Here is a 21,908-nt window from a genome sequence, read left to right on the forward strand (position 1 = left end):
GAACCCAACCATTAGGGAAACCTTGACTTAGGTAAAACAATGCAGAACACACAGCTCATCTCCTCTCCCTGCATGCCCACAGAAAGGCCGGCCTACCTCACCACTCCCCAGGTTCCAGCACAAGATCTGGTTGTCCTTGGCACTACTGAGCAGCAGCTCAGGGTCAGCCTGGCTCCACGACACTGACAAGATCCCCCTAAAAAGGAAAGGAAAGAGGAACTAACATTTGTTGAATGCCCACTAGGAGTAGAGTGTCATACATATCTTGGATATATCTCATCCCTATAAAATGAGTGGCCTGATTTCATTTTACAAATGAGGAAAAGGAGGCTTTGAAAAATTAAGGAACCTTCAGCAGCCATACAGCCAGGACACGTCAAACCCCAGAGCCTGGGCACTATGCACTGTATCATTCTGCCTCTCACAGTTCCCTGCAGGATGGCCCGCTTCTCTTCCCTGACTGTAGAGTAGGGACTGTGAATCAGCATGAGTCACTCAAGCACCCATCCCTATGTGTGCTTTTTAGCCCATGTGAGGAGTGAGGATCTAACTCTTAAAAGTCCCCAAGAAGGCATAAAAGCAACATAGACCTTTAGTAAGAAAGAACAGTGTGGGGTTGTTTTCTCTGCTAGGGGCCTAAGAGTTACAGCTTCAGGGGCAGGCCTGTTTGGAGGATAAACAGGAGCCAAGGTTTTCTTACTGAAAAGTCTTAGGGGTGCCTGGGTGGCTTAGTCAGGTAAGCGTCTGACTCTCGGTTTTGGCTCAGGTCATAATCTTGTGGTTTGTGAGATCAAGCCCCATGTCAGGCTCTGTGCTGACAGTGTGGAGCTTTCTTGGGATTCTCTGTCTCCCTCTCTCTCTACCCTTCTCTCTCTCAAAATAAAGAAACTAAAAAAAAAAAAAAAAAAAAAAAAAGGAGAAGTCTTGGAGGAGATAACCTCACCACCTAAAGAGAGATTAACATTATCCTGGACTCTCCCAGGAAGACTAAACATTGGCTCCAAATATTTGTCATGACCCCATCCACACTCCAATTTCTGGAAGTTAAATGGAATCTCAGGTTCTTCTCCATAACCTTACCATCTCAAGAAACTTCTCTTTGTTGGGGCTAGAGCTAGGATTGGGAAACTGTTCACTGGGAATGGCTTTAAAGGCAGGGAGGATGTTTGGTAACTAAAGTGAGGCATTCACTGCCTCCTACCCAGGTCAGTTATGCCATACCGTCTGCCAAAAAAGTAGACAGAGTTTGAGATATTACCTGCTGTGGCTCTCCAGCACCTTCAGGGGAGAGGAGGCAAAGCGCAAATCCCACAGCTGAATCACTGGAAGATGATCATCTTCTGAGCAGAGCACCAATTGGGTGGCTATCTCTGGGTGCCAGGCCAAGCCTGAGCTGTGCATCTGTGAACAAAGCAGACCCCAAAGGGTGATGTAACCTGACTCTTCTGATTATGAACCTTTTCCGCCCAGTTGGAATAGGGCAGGTTTTGTGTCTCTTCTGTGTGATGACCATGAGTAAGTAATGAATATTAGAAGCCTCCAGATCAGCTCTGTTTAGCTTCCCTAAGCATTCACTCTCAACAGGAAATCTGATAAGAGGCTAAGTCTGCAAGTGTAGCAGCTGAAAGCAGAACCCTGGCCTGGGGAAGAACAGCTCCAAAGCCCAGGCATGAGGGAGAAGCCAGAGCCCAACCCTGCATTCTGCCTCCAGAACTCACCCTGTTGCTATGATCGCTGACTTTGATGATAGGTTCATTCTTTCTGAGATCCCACACAACTGCCTTGCCGCTGGGGTGAGCAGAAGCCAGAATGTGTTGAACCTGCCGGTTCCAAGCGAGTGCTTTGATGTCTTCTGGAGGCTGCTGTGGCAGGATGGGGGGAAGGGTGGAGGACAACTTGTCATCCCCTGGACCAAGAGACATTTGCTGTTCCACTGCTCCCAACCACCCACAGAAAGCCCAAGAGCAGACATGAGCTTCCCAAACCCAGATAGTATCAGGGAGCTGGGGGTTAAATTTTCTAGAGAGGATCCTTTGGGGGTACTGGTGTAGAAATTGAGAGAAGGGCAGGAACACTTGGATTTTACTCCTATCCCAAGTTGCTCCTGAGAGAATAAAGTCAAGATTTAAAACAGGCCTCTTATCTACGACAGAGAGAGGGGGAGAGGAGGAGGAAGAAAGGGAAACACAGACACATAAGACCCTCAGAGAAAATGAGGCAGAAAGAAAAGCCATTGCTATTTTTAGGGCACAGGGTACTATCAAATTTATACTTAACTTACCTCACGATACTGTAAGCATAAAACAGAGAAGAGCCAGGAAGCAAAAAGACAGACCCAGTTATAGACTGACAGGTAGGTACACTCAGAGACAGATATGCCCAGGACCCCAACTGCATGGAGAACTAGATACAGAGGCAAAGCTGACCCACCTCACAAAAAGGACAAGAGTGTATCTGGGTGTCCTACTCTTAGCCCCACTTCCTGAGCTTAGGGTCCTACTCTACCCTGCCTGAGCTCTACTATGATAAATCGTACTCACACTTCTTTTCTCAGTGCCTCCCACTGCCCTTCTTCATCTTCCTTCCAGAAACCCTAGGACAGTTAATGACCACAAACCACCCCACCACACGCACACCCTCCCCTCCATTGCTGCTAATGGCTGGCTGGTAAAATGTGTTCGTTTGCGGAGCTTTATTGCCCTCCAGTGGTAAAGTCCAAAACCTCCTGTACTCTGGCTGCCTCCAGGATTCAAGACTCTCCCTGGGAAAATCAGCTGCCCTAGGAGCCTCCTTACCTGTGACTTGGATCCTGGGGTCATTGGCACATTTAGGTTATTCAAATCCCAAATGAAGATTTCAGAATCACTGGCCCCTGTGGCCAGGAGGTGGCCCTGTATGAAGAACAGGTCTTTGGAGAAACACCACCCCAGGAAGAAGTGAGAGCAGGAAAGGGGGAAAGAGGCCCACATGTGGGGTTTCCAAAGCCTCTCCCCTAACAGCCTGGGAAGGGCTCAGAGTTACAGACTGGAGGCCACAAGTGAATGTTTCCATACAGAATTGTTACTCCATGGCTTGGCCATGTCTGACCAACTGAAATGCAGTACCTGGAAAGGATTAAAGTCAAGGGCTCTGACAGCCCCCGTGTGCTTCTGCCTCTGGGCAATCACAGGCTCCTTCCCTGAAGACAGGATGTGGGTCACATTGTATAGAGTAAGCATGCCATTGTTCCCTCCGCCTGCAATAACCCCGGAGGCTTCCAGAAGCCCATTGCCAAAGCTCCCCCAGATCAGCTTGTAAAACCTACAAAGAGGAGAAACTGGCATCAGCACCATCTCAGAACCATGTTAATAGGCAGAGAGCAGGCATCTCTGTCAGCCTCTGCCATTATGCAGGCATCCCCACCCCAAGACAGGCCTGCCTTTCTCCCTCACTTACCAGACACACAACAGAGGTGTCCTCACTTTGGTCCTGCCCTTTCTCTGAAAAATATTCCATCTTTGTTACACTAGAAGTGAGGAGGCCAGGCTTTTTTTTCCCCCCTAAATTAACATTATTAGGGTTATATAGGGCCAGTGATACATATTTCAAATAAATTACTTCACTTAATCCTCACAACTCAAATAACAGTAACAACTAACACTTATTAAACAGTTCCTACGTATGAAGCATTGTTTTAAGTGCTTCACATGTATTCACTGATTTAATATTCAATAACTCTATAAGGTATTATTACTAACTCCATTTTCAATTGAGGAAACTGAGACACAGAAAATATATGAATTTCTGTATATACAGTTAGTAGTTTTATCCCTATTTGACACCTAGGAAGTGGTGGAATCAAGGTATAAAGTCTGGCCCATTTATTTTAGAGTCTGATCCCTTAACCATCATAAAAGACTGTATTCTGTTTAGAGGAAGATCCAAACTCTTCTGTACCTGACTAGAAGCAGGTTCCCTACACCAACAACTGTTGTCCTCTCTTCCCTCTCAAGCTCTAAGTGAGAAGGGACCCAAGGATCACTCCACCTTGTGTCTCTCCCATGTGACTAGCCCACTGGATGTGCTCTATGGCTGTAGCCAGCCAGCCCTAGAAACACAGAAGCAAAAAGAATAAACACATCTCTTGGGAAACACTTCTGGCTTTCTGGCCTGCATCTTACACAAAAGGAAAAGATGAATCCTGGGCCCCTGCAGAGTTAGGTCCTCTACAAAGCCCCTAGGGAAGCCATGTGAAATCCCCAAAGCCTTAAAGGTAGTCTTGTCCTCCATTTCACAGCTGCTAGCCAAGGGTATTTCCACAGCCCTTCGGGGAAGCCAGATTTCACATTGAATGATGTCATAAGATCCCTAACTGGAATGAAATGTTCCCACACCCTGGGAAACATCAGCCAAGAAACTGAGTGGGGTGACCAGGCAGGAACCTGTTTGACCAGTCATTAGGCAGCACCAACCTGTTAGAAGTGAAGAGTTGAACACCATTTGAGACCAGGTTAGAGCAGAGCTGACACAAACAGTGGCTCTAAAGGTACTGTCCAAAAGGCCATGTGTTCTAACATTGCACTGATCTCAATAGGGCAGAAGAACGTGTGCCACATTGGTTCAAGAGGCTGCCATGTCACCCTGGGGCTAGAGGTCAGTGTGGGCTGAGGGCAAGTCAACAAAATAACTAAAGAAACCCATAATAAGTCTCACAGGAACCAGAGGAGAATATGGCCAGTGAAAAACTCACATGGGGGTGCTAAATGTCACAGGAACGTCAGTATGATCACAGCACCTGGCATACAGACCAAAGACAAAGGCACCTGAGACCTCAAGGGGGAGTCACCAAAGAGTTAGAGAACAAGCCTAGTTAGTTTAGAGTGACCAAAATGCAGAACACAGAGTGTGACAAAATGATTTTCTTTCTGTAAGCATGTAGAAAGTACAGTCCTATGGTTAACCATTTCACTAGTGAGAGTGAGCCTAGAGCCCAAATAGGACATGAAAGAGAATATCTAGGAGAGTGAGAACGGCTAGGACAAGTTAAGCAAGGACCAGGACATGATCATTCAACGGACTCAAGGAATGTCAATCATCTCTGCTCTTCAAATGGTCAGGGAACAGTGTGTGTGTGTGTGTGTGTGTGTGTGTGCGCGTGTGTGTGTGTGTGTACGCACACATGTGCACGCAGAAAAAGAGTGCACGGAATGCAGGCAAATGCAACAAAATATTAACTACTGATAAATCTAGGTAAAAGTATATAATTGTTCATTGTACTATTCTACAACTTTCTATGTTTGAATAGTTTAAAAGTTAAAAAACAAGATGAAGGCCTTTGGCTTGAAAATAGGATTTCCAGAGATTAGAAGAGATTTAAAGAGATGGTATAGGAAGAGTTTGCATGGGATGATGGGAACTTTCAAAACATGAGAATACAGGTGCAATTCTCTGCTGAAGAGGTTCCCATGGAGATGGTGATAAGGGGCAGTATACAGCATCAAAGAAATACAGATTCTTGGGGCACCTGGGTGGCTCAGGGGGTTGACTGTCCGACTCTTGATTTTGGCTCAGGTCATGATCTGAAGGTCATGGGATCGAGCCCTGCATCGGGCTCCGCACTGAACAGGAAGCATGCTTAAGACTGTCTCCCCCTCTGCCCCTCTCCCTCACTTGCACTCTTTCTTTCTCTCTAAAATAAAAAAAGAAAAAGAAAAAAACAGATTCTTTACTTTCCTACTTAGACCTTGCAAAGCAGAATTTCCAGAGACAGGCCCTCAGAATCTACATTTTTAAAAAAATTTTTTAACATTTACTTATTATTGACAGACAGAGAGAGACAGAGCATGAGCATAGGAGGGGCACAGAGAGGGGAGACACAGAATCTGAAGCAGGCTCCAGGCTCTGAGCTGTCTGCACAGAGCCCAACACGGGGCTCAAACTCACAAACCGCGAGATCATGACCTGAGCAGAAATCAGACGCTTAACCTACTGAGCCACCCAGGCACCCCCAGAATCTACATTTTTAACAAGAGCCCCCAGGTGATTGTAACAAGCAAACAGGGTTGAGAACCCCTGTGTTGGATACATCAGATTGATACCAGCCTAGACCAGTAGGGGAAGACACTGAAATTCATAAAGAGAACCAGCCCTACGACCAGCTCATGGCTATGCTCCTGGCGGAGAGAAAAAGACAAGGTTAAAGAGAATAAATTGAGGCCTGAGAGATCAAAAGGCCCTCCTAGCTAAGCTCAGCTGAGGCCAAGCTTTAGCTAATTTATAACTAGGAATATGTGTTGTGTAAATTCTTTCTTCCATAATTTATGTACTTCTTTGTTTGGGATTTTGCTTTTATTTGCTTAGTAAGGTTCCTTTTTTTTTTTATTTTTTTTTATTTTTTTTTTCAACGTTTTATTTTATTTTTGGGACAGAGAGAGACAGAGCATGAACGGGGGAGGGGCAGAGAGAGAGGGAGACACAGAATCGGAAACAGGCTCCAGGCTCCGAGCCATCAGCCCAGAGCCTGACGCGGGGCTCGAACTCACGGACCGCGAGATTGTGACCTGGCTGAAGTCGGACGCTTAACCGACTGCGCCACCCAGGCGCCCCAGTAAGGTTCCTTTTTAAAAATAACCACCTCAGAGGGGGTCTGGGTGACTCAGTCAGTTAGGCAACTGACTCCTGATTTTGGCTCAGGTCATGATCTCACAGTTTGTGAGTTTAAGCCCCACACTGGGCTCTGCCCTGACAGTGCAGAGCCTGCCTGGGATTCTCTCTCTGCCCCTCCTCTGATCGCTTGCTATCAAAATAAATAAAATAAACATTAAAAAAATTCCAACCTCATGTTACTGAACTAAAGTGAAAACAAGCCAAACTAGCTGAGGGAATCCAAGCTTTCTTAAAAGTCAGAGCAGTGAAGGGACACCTAGGTGGCTCAGTTAGTTAAGTGTCTGACTTCGGCTCCAGTTATGATCTCACAGTTGGTGAGTTTGAGCCCCACATCGGGCTCTGTGCTGACAGCTCAGAGCCTGGAGCCTGCTTTGGATTCTGTGTCTCCCTCTCTCTCTGCCCCCCCCTCCCCTGCTCATGCTCTGTCTTTCTCAACACACACACACACACACACACACACACATTAAAAAAAAAGGTAGAGCAGTGAGGGCAGTGCTCAAGTTGGAGAATGAAGACAGTGAAGTGAAGCAGTGGCTGTCTGAGAGAACTTCTTTTCTGAAGCCTAATATGCACCAGCTAATACGTGCCCATGTATCCCAAATTTACAGCAGAGAAAAACAGGGCCAGAGAAGTTAAACAATGTGCCCAAGAGGATATTAGATGGCAGCGTTGGGATCTGAACCCAGGCCTATCCAACAACAAAGCCCACGTTCTCTCCACTCTGTGATCTTGATGTAATCTCTAAGGAAGGCAAACCTTAGAAATGGGAAAACTAAGAAAAGTACACAAAGTGATCTTTTTCTGCTTGGTGTTGTTCCTTACACAGGCACCCAAAGAGAGGCCGCAGGGTTCCCCAAGTGGCCAGAACTACTATAAAGGTGCTGGAAGATAGATCACCTACTGTCTTCACATTACTAGAGAATAGGTCATACAGAGGTACAGAGACCACAAAAAGATCTAGACCCTCAGTGCAGACAGAGGGTGGAGTACTGCACATCGCACACTGGTCTCTGACCTCATTCAGCCACAGCAGCTAAGTCCTCTTTCATTAAGACAATTCATAAATAACGTATTATTCTCCCCAAAACCTTTATTCTTGAGTGAGATTCATCTAACAAACCAAACATCACTTGCTTCAACGCACGTGCTAATCCATATTGATTCTGATGCATCCACTGGCTTTAATCCATTCCCTCTCTTCAGTCTATTTACAGCTTGAGGTGGTCCCTTATCCACCCCCACACCAGTGTTTCAGAGGACTTCTCTTTCAGTCAGGTATTTCTAAATACATAATATTTTCTGATGCCTCATGAATTGATACAAGGGGATCTTCAGGATTCAAATGTGGTTGAGGCATGCGTCTGGTGAAAAGGGCAGGCAAAGGATGAGGGAAGATTTTGAAAAGTATGTGTTAGGTAATAATGGGGAGACCCAAGGAAGCTTTCTTTAAAAAAAAAAAAAGGAAAAAGAAAAGAGATTATGATACAAAAAAGGAAGAGAAGGAAACACTGAACATAATACCTGAATTTAGAGCTCAGTAGGTTCTTAGTCTTCTTGTACAACCTCTTCTTTATGTGTAAGTGAGGAAACCTACGACCTCCATTTGCACAAAGTCACCTATCTCTAGCCAAGGGTGCAACCCAATACAACTGTGCTTTCCACTAAACCACGCAAAAGATGGCACAGAAAAGAAAGAGGAAAGTATAAAGCAAAGAACAGGCAGCCCTCTCTCTACCTCGATCATCTTGGCCAATAGTTTGAGATGTGGATTTCTGAGTAAGTGACTGAACCCAGGCTGGAACAGAAAGAAGTGGGTGCCTTAGGCCCTTGGGTGTCTAAGATGATTTCTTCAACAACACCCTATAGATCTATGTCAAAGATAGTTCCTTAGGTCTTTGGAAATGCAACTCACTCTTTGCACACAATTATAGAGGTAGAAAAGAAAATAGAGATGACACACTATCAATAGTGTTAGCTGCACTATTTATTTTGGGTATAGCTCCCAATCTCTGCAGGATCAAACAGGGTATGAAGTGAAGTTTACAATTCCTGATTTGAGTACCAACATTTCAAAAAGGGTCCCTTCAGCCTAGTTGGCTGCAAAACAAACCGATCGTCACCTTTGAAAAGCTCTCAGGGCACTAACATTAACTGAAGAATAACTTTAACTAACTGAAATGGTGGATATGAGTGCTCAGTTTGGTAATCCAGACATTTCTAGCATCGCTCATTCATTTAACAGATAATCCTTAAGCATCAAATGCCAGGTGATGTTTTAGGAGTTAGAGATACAGCAGTGAATGAAACAGACAAAAATCTCTGCCCACAGGGATCTTAGGATTCAATTTCAAGGTTTCTTAAGCAACTATATTGTTTCTTTCTTAGGAACTATTAGCCCTAAGGAGCCACTACTGTGCTAAAGCTGTTGCTTGGCTGACTGAGGATAGGAGCTCTTACCCATTGCCCCTCTTCTTAAGTCCAGGAGCATAAATGTTATTGAATTAGCTCCCCTCTTTCAGGAGCCCTTTCTGAAATGCTTGCTTAGAGGCTAAGAATATCTCATCATTATTGGTAAACCCTCTAGTGGCTGCTCTTCAAAGGGAAAGATACGGGAAATACAAAGATATAAAAAAAACTGTAAAATAAAGGATACTGTCAGAAAGTGATATAGGGGCTCAAGAAAGGGAGAACAATAACTAACCTTTCATTATTAGGCTAACCCATGTAAAGAAAAAAGAGGGTACTTCTATCTAAATATCTTAATTTATCTCTCAGATGGACCAAAACATTCATAAGAGAATGCAAAGTTGCATTTTGACCAGTAATCTCTAAAGAGGGATGGACAAGATAATTCTCTGTAGGAAAAAGACTTATATTTTTAATCTATAAAATTATGGAAATGGCACTTTTTAATAGTAGAGTAACGCATGTATATTATTTATATTGCCTCTATAACTTGAGTATAGTGAATATTCACATTTTCCCCAGTGGTATGGAGACCACTGCTTCAGACTGTAAGCCACATCTTTACAAAACCTATAAAAGAGAAGTTGAATAATCGAAAGAAGGTAGATTTTGGAATCAGACCTATGTGTAAATCCTAGCTTCCCAGAGTTTCGGTTCCCTCCTATGCAAAATGGGAATAATGGTATTTATTGCTCAGGCTCATTTTGAGGAATGAATAAGATATACAGAGTCCCTATCATAGTGCCTGACCTGTATACATGTGCTCTGTGAATGCCGGTACTCAGGCCTGTAAGCCTGCCAGAGCCATGAAATCCAGGAGTACCCAATCAGTGCCTAACCACAATGAGGAGAGGCTCATTCATTCTCCTCCCATTGGCAGAAAAGGAGATATTGTGTAAGGTTATCTTCACAAGAGCCAAGGGAGGAAGAAGCCAACATCTCTGGGCTCAGAGAGAGATCAGGCACGTATGGGTGATCCAGGCTTGGGTGAGGAGTCTCTAACACACGACTCTGCCCGGTGCCGCTGCTGACCAAAAAAGTGAGAGTGGGTGTTTTTAAAATCCTTTGGTAAAATAAACCCAGAGTTAACTTCTCCCCAACTTGGTGAAGGTCCTTCACCTAATAGATATCCTTATGAGCCTTGAGAAGCACACCTTGCTCCCAGAATTCCTCAGTCTACATCAGGAGCTGCCCTGCACACACATCAACAATTCAGACATGGTACCTGCTGGAGGCAGAAAGGACTCCCTTGCGTTTCAAGTCCAAGGAGGGGTCCCTGAAATCAACCTCAAAGATTTCCAAGGTGCCATTTGTGCTAAAGGAGGCATCTAACTGCTGGGCAGATGTTCCTAGGCACAAGAAAAGTTAGGAAGAGGCGGCACATAAGCAAAAATACATGGATGGATTTGGGGTATAAATGGTTAGGGAGAGGCAGCGGAACAGGAGAGGACTGGGTATATCCTTTTTCAAGTGGTAACTCCAAAGAAAGCAAGAAAACAGGAGGTGCTCAAGCTTGAACCATAATTCAAGGCTGCCCCTAGGTACCCCAAACACCTAATGTCCCCTTGCTTATCCTGCAAGCGAACCCCACCTTTTCATGACTCTAAAGCTTTCTCTGAAGCTCAATAAAGAATTCTGAATATTAAGTTTCCCCTTGACCTATGTACTTCCAGTGGATCCTAGTCCACAGTATCATCATACCTGTGGCGAGATACACAGGGCACTGGCTGGCTGGGCTCCACACTTGGACAGCAGGCCGTTCAAGCTCCTTTAGCTTCATGGTCCGTCCTGTAGGTGGCAGAAAACTGACATAACCCTCAGCTTACTAAAAATAGAAATCAGCAAGCTTAAGGGCCAGATCTAGGAAGCACCTGTGGACACGAGTTCTTGTTTCTCTCTCCCCACCATGGAATGGGGGCATTTCAGGGCAATACAGGGTGACACACGCATGACCATCTGTAGATCTGCAAGGACAGTTCACTTACCCAATTACTAAAATCTAATGCTTTAACCCCAAAAAGATATTTAAACACACTGGTTGCCACAGGCCCAATGGTGATGATAACCATCAAATTGGATAACCTCTCAGTGACCTCATCCATTCCCTTGGCTTTTCATCCGTATGCTGATGACCCCTAAATTCATACCACCAACACAAATTTCTCAACTCTGAGCGCCAAGTTCTTATATGTAACTGCTCATCAAACATTTCTATTTGGGGGGCGCCTGGGTGGCGCAGTCGGTTAAGCGTCCGACTTCAGCCAGGTCACGATCTCACGGTCCGTGAGTTCGAGCCCCGCGTCAGGCTCTGGGCTGATGGCTCGGAGCCTGGAGCCTGTTTCCGATTCTGTGTGTCTCCCTCTCTCTCTGCGCCTCCCCCGTTCATGCTCTGTCTCTCCCTGTCCCCAAAATAAATAGAAACGTTGGGAAAAAAAATTAAAAAAAAATTTCTATTTGGATATAGCAAAGATAACCTAAGTCAGTCTGTCGAAAACAGAATTCTCCATTCTACCACCTCCTTCCCCTAAATCTGTTCCTTCTCCATTTTTCTTCATCTCAGTATATGGTATCACTATCCCCCCAACTGCTCAACCTAGGAACCTGAAAGTCACCCTCAATTCCTTCTTGTCCCTTATTCCCTTCGAATTCATCATTAAGGCTTCCTGATTTCACCCCCAAAATGTCTCTTAACCTGTTTACTTTTCTCTAGCTCCACCACCACCATTCTATCTGAAGACACCATCATCTCTCACCTGCATTACTGCGATAGTCTTCCAAATGGTTATCTTTATTCTACCATCACCCAATTAACTCTTTACCTAGCAGCAGAAGTGAACTTTTAAAATAAAAAAAATATATAGAATTTTGGCATTCCATGCTTCAAATCTTCCAATGACTTCTATTGCACTCAAAACAAAATTGCACTCAAACCCCTTATGACCCCGCTTAAAGGCTCATCCCTCCACTTCAACCTCGTCTCTTGCTACTTTCCCCCTCTATTCATTACGCTGCAGCCACATTTTTTTTTCCCTTTCTTTCATCTCCTGGCTTTTTATTACCTCAGAGCTTTTGTAAACTCTGTTTCCGCTACTTTAAATGTTCTCCCTTTCATTCTCTGCATGACTGGCTCCTTTTCACATCTTTCTGGGCTAAGTGTCTCACCCCGTCAGGGAGGTGAGCCACCCAACCAAAATCAGTCTCAATTTTTTTTCTCCTTGGTGACTTATTATGTGTTTATTTACATTTATATTGTTGGTCTCAACCACCAATAAGTAAACTCCAGGAGAGCTTGTACTGTGTCTGCTTTGTTCACCATGTTATAACTAACTAGTGCCAGAACAATGTCTGGCATAGAGTAAAGTGCTTGATAATACGTTTAATGAACGTAGACATCCATGTTAATTCTGTGGCTTCCAATACAATTCTAACACATATTCAAAGTGCCATCCCTACAGGCTTGCAAAGTGGCAGAAAAGTTTTTGGTTTTGTTTTGTATTGTTTTTAACGTAACACTGAACTTGAGGGAAGAAACTTGGGACCCATTGTAAACTGCTTAAGGAAACCACCGTCAGGTTAGTCGCAACCTACTAAAATAGTAGGTAGTATTCCTCAACCTCTAATGTACTTTCCAGCCTGAAGAGAGTTTAAAGCTGCCAATTCAGCCAAGATTCTCAGCCAAGACCCTCTTTAGAGGGGGCCTCTAAAGGCTTGAGGCAACACCAGGTAACTTCGGACTCGCTGCGCACCATATTATACAGTCACCACTGCCACCTGCTGGTCAAAGCCGTTGTCCCGTTTGTGGGGAAAGCCCTTGACAGAAGTAGGAGCTGCGTTCAGCCCTGCGCATTTGACGGGCAAATCTCACTTCTCATAACGGTTCTGTGCAACAGGTACTATTATTATATAGATTTCACCGGGAAGAAAACTGGCTGGGGCTGAGATATGAACCCCACTGAGCCTCCATAGCTCAGTGCTTTTAACCATGATATTAGTTCAAACTCAACTCCAGATGAGGTGTTAAATCCCCGACGGCCTAGAAACTGGGAAGATGGGCTGTTAATCTACATTCAACCAAGAGCCGAACAGACTCCCGCGGTGATGGAGGGCGCCAGCGACCCTCCGCAGCCGAGGCCCTGCGGGGGTGGTGAGCACAGCTTCCCTCCAGGCTAGGCTAAGCCGGGGTCCGGGGAGCACGGGAGAAGGTGCGAGGGCAGCGCTGAAGGGAGACAGACCCTCGTGGGGCTGCAGCACCCCGGCGGGGCCGGGAGAGCGGAGCCGGGTCCAATCCGAGGGCGAGCGCGGTGGCGCCCGAGAGGCGCGGACCGGGGTCTCCGCGGGGGACGAGGTCCCTCCGGCGCTCTCCCTACGGTGGAGCGGCGCCCCGGGCCCCAGAGAGGCGGGGAAAACCCACCTGCTTGGAGAGCCCGGGTCACGGCAGCGCGGCGCAGCCACAGCAGGTCTCCTGCGAGGGCCTGTGGGCTCAGCTGGGCGCTGCGGACGGCGGCTGCCGAGGGCCAAAAGTAGTCCTGGAGGCCGAGCACTGCCGCCCGCACGCGCCGCGAAGCGCCGGCGGAGCAGCGGAGAGGATGGAATAGGATTCTGGCCCTGCAGGCTCCCTCACCTTCGCCGATTGCGCGGTTCTGCCGCAGAGGGTCAGATCCTGCGACCGCTAAGTTCTGGCCTATTCAGTTAGAGCCAGGCTCGGGGAACAGCCCCTGAAAAGGGAAGATACTAATTCATTATTTGTTATGATGGTGAAGACCTGGTACTAACTGGTTCCAGAAGCTCTCAGTGGAATCCTAATTGAAAAGGTAAATAGCAATCAAGGCCATAAACAGCGGTGACGCACTACAGCCCACCAACAACTGATGCCGAAAAGCTGTTGGCTGAACGAATTAAGGGCTATAGGCATGCAGAGGCCTAGGTACTGCAGACCAGGGGCTTCCTGGAGTATTTCAGGGACGCAAGACGGGTGTCATACCTTGCAGCGGCAAGATAGGTGGTGTCTCAGAAAGGAGGAAGGGCCCAACTGGCTAGTAGGCACGCTGGCATTTCCCACACCATGAATGAAAGAGGCGGGAAACAGATTGGGAATACCGATTCAACTCTGCAGGTAATTGGGGGTTAGTTAAAATTATGGGTAGGGATGCAATAAGATGAATAGTGTGTGTGTGTGTGTGTGTTTAATGTTTATTATGTGATTAAGAGACAGCAAGCAGGGGAGGGGCAGAGACAGAGGGAGACACAGAATCCGAAGCAGGCTCCAGGCTCTGAGCTGCCAGCCCAGAGCCGAGGCGGGACTCAAATCCACAGACCGCGAGATCATGGCCTGAGCTGAAGTCCCCGCCTAACGGACTGAGCCACCCAGGTGCCCCTGAAAATTGTATTTTAAGACAAGCAATATGGATCCCTTTAGAGAGAGACCAGAGCTGAAGGCAGGGACTCAAATTAGAAGACTAATAGAACAGTCCAGGTACCAGGTGATGAAAGCCTGGATTAACATAGTAGCAATGATTGTAAAGGAAAACTGGACAGGCTCTTGTGAGTGATGAAGAGCTGAAGAGGGAGGTGAAAAAATCAGATGGATTTTTTATGTTGACTGAGGGAATTATGGCATTTCCAAATAAAAATATTCTACCAGCAGTTGAAGATCTTAGACCTAAGTTACTTGATTCAAAACTTTGGCTTAATGCAGAAACTCCACTGTATTTTTGCCTCCAAAGATGGTGAGTCAGTTCCATTATCTTACAATGGAGCCTCAAGTCACTGTGATACAAGTCTAGATTTCCTTTTTGTGGGGATTAGAGGGTTTTGAAGTCCAGATGTTAGACAATTTAGGGTATTGTCTGTGCCTGCCCACTCTTTGTGCGTACTAAGTATTTCTTGAACATGTTAGGCACCTCAACAGTGGATGAAACCCGAGGGCAAGTAAATAGGGTGGAAAACTGAACCTTAGACAACACCTCAAACTAGGGAATGAGGCAAAAGCGTCACTGATGGGGACACTCCGAAAAATTTTAACCAAAAGCAGGTCACAGCTGCAAGCAGGTCAGAATTAAAAAAAAAAAAAAAAAAATGGTGCACTCTTTTCTCTCAACTTAGCTCTTAATTCTTTTCACTTTGTTTTGTAACTCCCAGTCTTAGCTTCTATACTTGAAGCCAACTATTTTTGTCCTGTTCAATTTTATAGCCCCAGGGCCTATCAATGTCTGATATATATATTAGACACACAGACATTTGTTACATATATTACCAAAGGCAACAGAGGACAGAGAATGAAGACAGATAAAAAGCCAGTGGAAACCCTCAAGTAGTGGCATTTTATTATAAGTACCCATCCTCTGGTCTCATAAAAGTCTCTTTAGGGGTGCCTGGGTGGCTCCATCAGTTAAGCATCCAACTTCGGCTCAGGTCATGATCTTGAAGTTCGGGAGTTCAAACCCCGTGTTGGGCTCTGCACAGACAGCTCAGAGCCTGGCGCCTGCTTTGAATACAGTCTCCCTCTCTCTGCTCCTCCCCTGCTTCTGCTCTCTCTCAAAAATAAACATTTAAAAAAAACTATTAAAAACAAATCCCTCTTTCACTTCCTGGACAACCACTAAAGGTCTGGTAATTTGGATGGACTTGCTTTCATAGGTCATATTGAAAGTGTTGTTTTTTTTTTTTTTCCCCTATGGGACAGGTTTTCAGGCAGTGTAATTTTAAGAAAATGTCTCCAAAGGGACAAAAAGAAAATGAGTTGTTTCACTTAACAGATGCATCGAGATAGACCCTCAAAAACCAGAGCAAAAGCCATGCATAGGTTCAGAATAACTCACTGAACTACCCTCTAATTCATAAATGTAGGATTCAGAAGTTGCTTTGGAACAAGGAATACTTGTGTGTACTCTTACAACAGAAATGACATTAGAGACAGTCACAGCCTCAGGTGAGTTCAAAAACACCTATTTATCCTATAACATACTTGAAACATGTTAAAGTGTACTTTTTAGGGGCGCCTGGGTGGCTCAGTCTTGGTTTTGACTCAGGTCATGATCTCATGGCTTCGTGGGTTTGAGCCCCACATCGGGCTCTGTGCTAGCAGCACAGAGCCTGCTTGGGATTCTCTCTCTCCCTCTCTAGCTGCCCTTCCCCCACTCATGCTGTCTCCATCTCTCTCAAAATAAATAAATAGGCTTAAAAAAAAATTTTTTTAAGTGCACTTTTTCCAAAAAAAACAAAAACAAAAACAAAAACAAAACAAAAACCCTAACCGTTATAAAAAGGTTTCTTATGGAAAATATATCTTGTTCCAACTTGGGAAGTCAGGAACATATCTTCCTTTTTCTTCAACCCTGTAAATGGGCAAAGAAGCTACCCTTACCACCTACTGCACAACTGAAACCCTCAAATACCTTCACAGCCCCAGCAAAATTAACAAAGTACCATTTTCTTGTGCTTAACTCCCCCTACCCTCCCATCTTTCTAATCTCAGAGTGGGTAGGGGGTGGGAACAGATAGCAGGCAGAAAAAAAGGAAAGGAAAAGGATGAGGTCCTCACGGCAGTGGCTATTCCTGGGGAAATGAGGCACAGATACCACAGCACTTCGTTTTATTAGGGATTTCATTAAGGTTAAATCTCTAGAAATGAGGAAGTCAGGGGACACAAAGCCGATGAAGCCATCTCAGATCTCATAATGAACCACCGGCTCAGGCTCTTTGGTGGGATCGCCGCCTCTTTCCAGGTACAGATTATTATAAGGATACTGCTTTGGCCCCTGAGGAAAAAACACAGGTCAGCAAGATAGCATACATCCAGCCAATACCTGGCTACACCCCACTCTGAGTTAACAATCACACATGGTAAATGGGTATGAGGTGGCCTCTGGTCGGACCCAGCTGGGCTAGAACAGCAGGAACACTGCTCCTCTTCCCTACTCAGCCCAAGGCAGACAGAAAGCCTAGATTGTAAAAGAGGTGGTGCCTACACTGTGTGTGTGTGTGTGTGTGTGTGTGAGAGAGAGAGAGAGAGAGAGAGAGAGTAAGAGTGTGTCGGGGGGGAGAGAGGGAGAGAGAGAAAAGGAAGGAGGGAGGAAGGGAGAGCGCTTTCTAAATGAGACGATGCATCCATCCATCCCACTCTCTCCTGGGGTCGAGACAGACTCAATCTCCTTTAAGTCACTCAGCCTCTAATGGTTCCACCACTAAAGTGGCCTAGCAAATGAGGCGTGCAGGAGCAGCGGTGGGGGAAAGCACAGAGGAGACACGGCTGGGACGTGCTTTAGGGGCTGCTGGCTTTACCAACAAACAGCTGTCAGGGAACACAGCTCAAGGGGAGGAGAAAAGGGTGATGTGCTTACAGAACTGAAAAATGGAAGAGCCACACTGTGTTTCTTGCTCTCCTGAAGAGAAGTTAGTGCTCACACTAGCCCTACGTGCACTCTCCAGCCTGGAGCCCCTGGGGCTTGGTAGGAAGGCTCGTGTCAGTGCACACAGACACGCCAGCTACCATCAGGACATCGATGATCTCTGCAGAGGTAGCACCGAGCAGCCAACTGCAAACACGACAGTCTTCCTGCTTTCAGTTCCTTCCCGGACAATCTACCCTGTAGACTACTCCCAGATCAATCATCCTAAACTCCTAGCCTTCATTAGATTATGTCATTTTTCTGTTCAAAAACCCAACACAGTTCGGTGCTGACTAGAGGAAGTCCACGTCATCACTGGGTCCCCAACCCCTAGCCCAATCTGTACATGGAACATAGTAGGGTCTTAATAAATATTTGTTGAATTAATGTCTTACTATGCCACTAGTCTTACTATTAATGCCATTGATGTCTTACTATGCCACGTAGCCCAAATCCCTAGCCATGCAATAAAAGCATCCCAACCTAACTGATCAGCTCGCCTCACAATATTTTTTTTAACATGGCAATTTCCATACCTAATTTCTGAAATCATCAGAATAACCTGGGAACTTGTTAAATATTGATTTTAGAACCCCACCATGGAGCTACTGAATTAGGCTCTCCAGGAATCTGAATTTTTAGCAGCTCTCTAAGTAACCAATACAGCTGGTTATTCTAGGAATATTTTATATGCCTATTCCATTCCAGCTAACTCACTCTCCTCTTCATTCTATTTTGTCCTGCCCCAAATGTTCTCTCCAACTTCTCCCCACCATCCAAAGTCTATACATATTTTTAGTATTTAGCACCATCCTTCTTTTTAACAGCATCTCACACGTCTTAACACACACATTCACTATTTACATATATACACTAAAACTGCCAAATTCCTCTATCTCTGTTCAAATGTTGCTCACCATTTGCTTATCCAAATTAAACTCCCATAAAGCTAGACAGCATATTTTCTGTGTCCTTTACACTCTCCAAAATAAAATGGTCCATGCTTGTAGTAAATATTTAATTGCTTCCAGTACCCTAAGGGAGTTGCCCTTCACGCCTCCAGCAGAAGATAGGTTTCAGCTCTAGATTCCTTGACTCTACCTTGAAAGATCACTTGCTACAACATAATTAGTGAGTAGAGCCCCCAAATGGCAACTCTAGAAGACTAGTTGAGAGGCGCCTGGGTGGCTCAGTCAATTGAGTGTCTGACTCTTGGTTTTGGCTCAGGTCATGATCTCATGGTTTGTGAGATCGAGCCCTGCGTCCGTCGGGCAGCACAGAGCCTGCTTGGGATTCCCTCCCTCCTCTCTCTCTATCCCTCCCTCAATATAAATAAAGAAATTTATTCGTTGCTCTCTCAAAATAAACATTTATAGAAGACGAGTTGACTTCCACATTCTCATTCCTCACCTAGTCCTAAACCGTTTCTTCTCTCTTAGGCTGATCCAAGATGTGTGCAGGGAGCAGTGCTCTGACTCTGGTGCCAGGCCAATGAGTCAGGCCCTCCACAGGCCTTACCAGGAAGACAGGCTTGGTCTTGGCTGGATCCCTACTCTACAGACTTCACTCCCTCAGGAAACAGGGCTAAGCAAATGTGCCTACGGGGACACTTCTCAGATACTCACCACAGGCTGGTAGGTGGGGTAAGTCTCCCCAACCCAAAACATGAACAGCATGAAGGCCACGAAGCCGAAGAGGTGCTTACACATGAGATTCCAGGAAACAGGTGTAGGGGATGTGTCCACACGGTTCCTGATATACATGTCAAGGTCCCAGTGCATCTGAGGCAGAAAAGCAGATAAATACCACATACTGCTCTTCCTGCAAATGGCAGGCAGTCTGCAAAAGGGTGATCAGAGCCTGATATAAAGTTCAATAAAAGCATTCTATTGCCTCAGGACAATACTCTGAGAATCAAGTGTGAGCTACTCTAGCATATAGGACTAAGTGCTGGCTTAGCTCTAGGTTCTGCTGACTAAAGACAGCTCAATCATGGAAGTTCACAATTTTAAAAGTACATAGTTCTGATTATTTCCAGAAGTCCCGTTCCATGTACCACACATGGAACCTCAGATCTCAGATCACTGGACCTTGCTTCCTTGGGCAGAAAGCCTTAATGTTATTTAGACAGCAAAGTGCCATTTAGACTAAAGAAAGAATCCTCAGGAAGATTTAGGGAGAAGGAAGGAAGGTCAAATGGGATATGGATTTCTCACCGGCTCACCCCAGTTCAACCTCAGGTCTTGGTGGTCCCAGTCATACCATGGATCCCTCTCCTGCTGTGAGCGGTCAGGGAGCTTTGGGTAGTCCCCATATCTGGAGAGACAGAAAAACTTCTGGAAGGGGCTCTGAGCAGCCTCACTCAGAAAACTCAAAGTCCCCTCATGTTAGAGATAAGAACCCAAGTGACAGAAAAAATTGCTTCACCTAAGGACAGAGGAAACCACTTTCAAATCAGTATCTCAATTTATAGTCACTAAGCACAAAACTAACCACAAAAGTCCAAAGTGTAAGTAAAACTTCATGTCAAACTGTGGTTTTTATTTTACCTTTTTAAAGTTTATTTATTTGAGAGTGCACAAGGGAAGGAGAGGCAGAGAGAGAGAGAGAGAGAGAGAGAGAGAGGGAGGGAGGGAGGGAGAGAGGGAGAGAGATAGAGAGAATATCCCAAGCCAAATTCCCCCTCCTCCCCCATCCCAGTGTGGGCTTGAACCCACAAACCGTGAGATCATGATCTGAGCAGAAACCAAGAGTCAGACTCAACGACTGAGCCACCCAGACACCCCTATGTCAAACTCTGCAACATTATAACATATATGCTTGTCCCCCTCTTTCAAAAACAACAAAAAGTCATGCAATGTTATAATGTCAGAGCTGGAAGGGAATTTAGCAATCAATCACTCTGATTCCCTCATTAGACAGAAAATAAAACTGTAGTTTAGTCTGAACCCAAGGTCACCCAGCTAATTGGAATACAAACAAAAGGGGTTCAGATTAGAAAAGCTTTCTCTTCATGGCAACTGTGCTCCCAACCACCAAGTTAGCATACATCTCCATGTCTCAAACACCTCATGGGATTTCCTGCTAAGCTGGGTTTTCCCCCAACAAATCCAGTTTCAGCTTATACAGACTGCTACCAATGCTACTCTTGTCTGCAACAAAATAAGAGGCATAGGAAATGATGACAACTAGTCATGTGTCACAGAAAATGATTGGAAAACAAGAAGAAGAATAGGAGCTGCTAAAACCACTAGTGAAAGAGCGATGCTAGGAAAGAAAATGAGGGTGATGGTAATCGCTCCAGATAATTAACCATGGGGATGTTATTTAAAGGGGGGGGGGGTGGATTGGCGTAGGGGAGTTGGCTGCTTAATCCGCTTGACAGTGACTACAATTTCCACAGCCCTAATAGCAAAGGTATTTTTTACAAGAAAGATATACACACGAATATAGAGTACTCCATCTACAAATACGGCTCTCAAGACAGGAGTCCAGCTCCAGCCTGATCACGTGTCTGCATGACAGCACCTGAGCCCAGCAGATGCTCAATCTAAATGAAACCTTGCGCTCTGGATGAAGCCAAGGAAAGTTCCTGCTATTCAGGGGTCCTCAAGGGAGCTATTAAAATCCCGGCTTCCTCATTTGAGGAAACAGCCTGAGCCAAGGAGAAAATTGAAGTCCTCTAGGCTGCAGCTGCTCACCCATCACCTCCCACCTCCCTCCACCGAGAAAAGCACCCACACCACTGATTCTGAGGGATCACGAGAAGGTTCAGGGAAAATGGTCAGAGTGGAGCCACGCAACGGAGCTGGCCATCTCCCATCACTACCCGGCTGCCAGCAGACTCTGCATCTCACCCCATGCCATCATCAGGGTACGGTTGGTAGTCTTCTACTCGCATATTATACTTCTTGGCGGCGGCGGCCCGTTCTTCTGGGGTCTTGGGATAGGGCCCCGGGAGCATGTCCTTGGTAACGTGCGAAGCTGGAGAGCAGAAAGGGGCGGGTCAGAAAAGACCTGGTCCCTCCTGCCGCCCCGAAGGCTTCAAGCTGCGGAGGCTGCGGCGGCCCGGGCTTCAAAGGACCAGGTGAGACTTGACCCCTTTCTCTGTGGATATACCTCCGCCCCCTTGTCGGACACGGCCACTGCAGTATCCGCGATACCCACCACCCCCCCAACCCTCGACACACCAAACCTCAGGCATCCCCTTCCCACATTGCGGACTCGCCCGTTTTGGCGAACCTGTCCGTGCACCCAACGGCACCACGGTCCGGGCTGCCCTTTGCAGCCATCGAACTCCCAGGACCCGCGCCCTGGCCGCCGCCATCTTCACCTTCCTCCAGTTTCACTCTGCACATGCGCAAAGGCTTTGTCACGGCGGCTGAGCCGGGTCAAACGCGACGAGGGAAG

At 46.0% G+C, this 21,908-nt stretch overlaps 2 protein-coding genes across 14 annotated transcripts in view; both read right to left on the bottom strand.

Moving 5' to 3' along the window:
- Positions 1-13,978, bottom strand: part of SEC31B (SEC31 homolog B, COPII coat complex component) — a 37,204-nt gene extending 23,226 nt beyond the window's left edge. For 2 of the 12 annotated variants that reach the window (XM_043597257.1, XM_043597254.1), the window contains exons 1-9: positions 13,523-13,953; positions 10,813-10,899; positions 10,337-10,460; positions 3,105-3,300; positions 2,796-2,891; positions 2,282-2,290; positions 1,719-1,862; positions 1,259-1,401; positions 97-196 (exon numbers count right to left, since the gene is read on the bottom strand). In XM_043597257.1, the coding sequence (XP_043453192.1) occupies positions 97-196; positions 1,259-1,401; positions 1,719-1,862; positions 2,282-2,290; positions 2,796-2,891; positions 3,105-3,300; positions 10,337-10,460; positions 10,813-10,891 (891 nt within the window). In that variant the 5' untranslated portion in view covers positions 10,892-10,899; positions 13,523-13,953. Of the gene's footprint in view, positions 1-96; positions 197-1,258; positions 1,402-1,718; positions 1,863-2,281; positions 2,291-2,795; positions 2,892-3,104; positions 3,301-3,435; positions 3,889-3,936; positions 4,088-10,336; positions 10,461-10,812; positions 10,900-13,522 lie in introns of those variants that run through there. The other 10 variants (XM_043597259.1, XM_043597255.1, XM_043597266.1 and 7 more) reach the window with 9 other exon arrangements.
- A 2,707-nt stretch (positions 13,979-16,685) lies between these two features.
- On the bottom strand, positions 16,686-21,871 carry NDUFB8 (NADH:ubiquinone oxidoreductase subunit B8). Of its 2 annotated transcripts, none has more exons than XM_043597271.1 (5): positions 21,832-21,871; positions 21,356-21,482; positions 19,715-19,814; positions 19,124-19,279; positions 16,686-16,868 (listed from the first exon to the last, which is right to left on the bottom strand). In XM_043597271.1, exons 1-5 carry the CDS (start codon positions 21,854-21,856, stop codon positions 16,776-16,778), a joined length of 501 nt encoding a protein of 166 aa, XP_043453206.1. In that variant the 5' UTR covers positions 21,857-21,871; the 3' UTR covers positions 16,686-16,775. The 2 variants fall into 2 exon arrangements, with proteins under 2 accessions (XP_043453206.1, XP_043453205.1); XM_043597270.1 differs by having other exon boundaries at positions 21,741-21,856.
- Between the last annotated feature and the right edge of the window lie 37 nt (positions 21,872-21,908).

The sequence above is a fragment of the Prionailurus bengalensis genome, chromosome D2 (assembly GCF_016509475.1).
Source record: "Prionailurus bengalensis isolate Pbe53 chromosome D2, Fcat_Pben_1.1_paternal_pri, whole genome shotgun sequence".
In the NCBI taxonomy this organism is placed as follows: domain Eukaryota; kingdom Metazoa; phylum Chordata; class Mammalia; order Carnivora; family Felidae; genus Prionailurus; species Prionailurus bengalensis.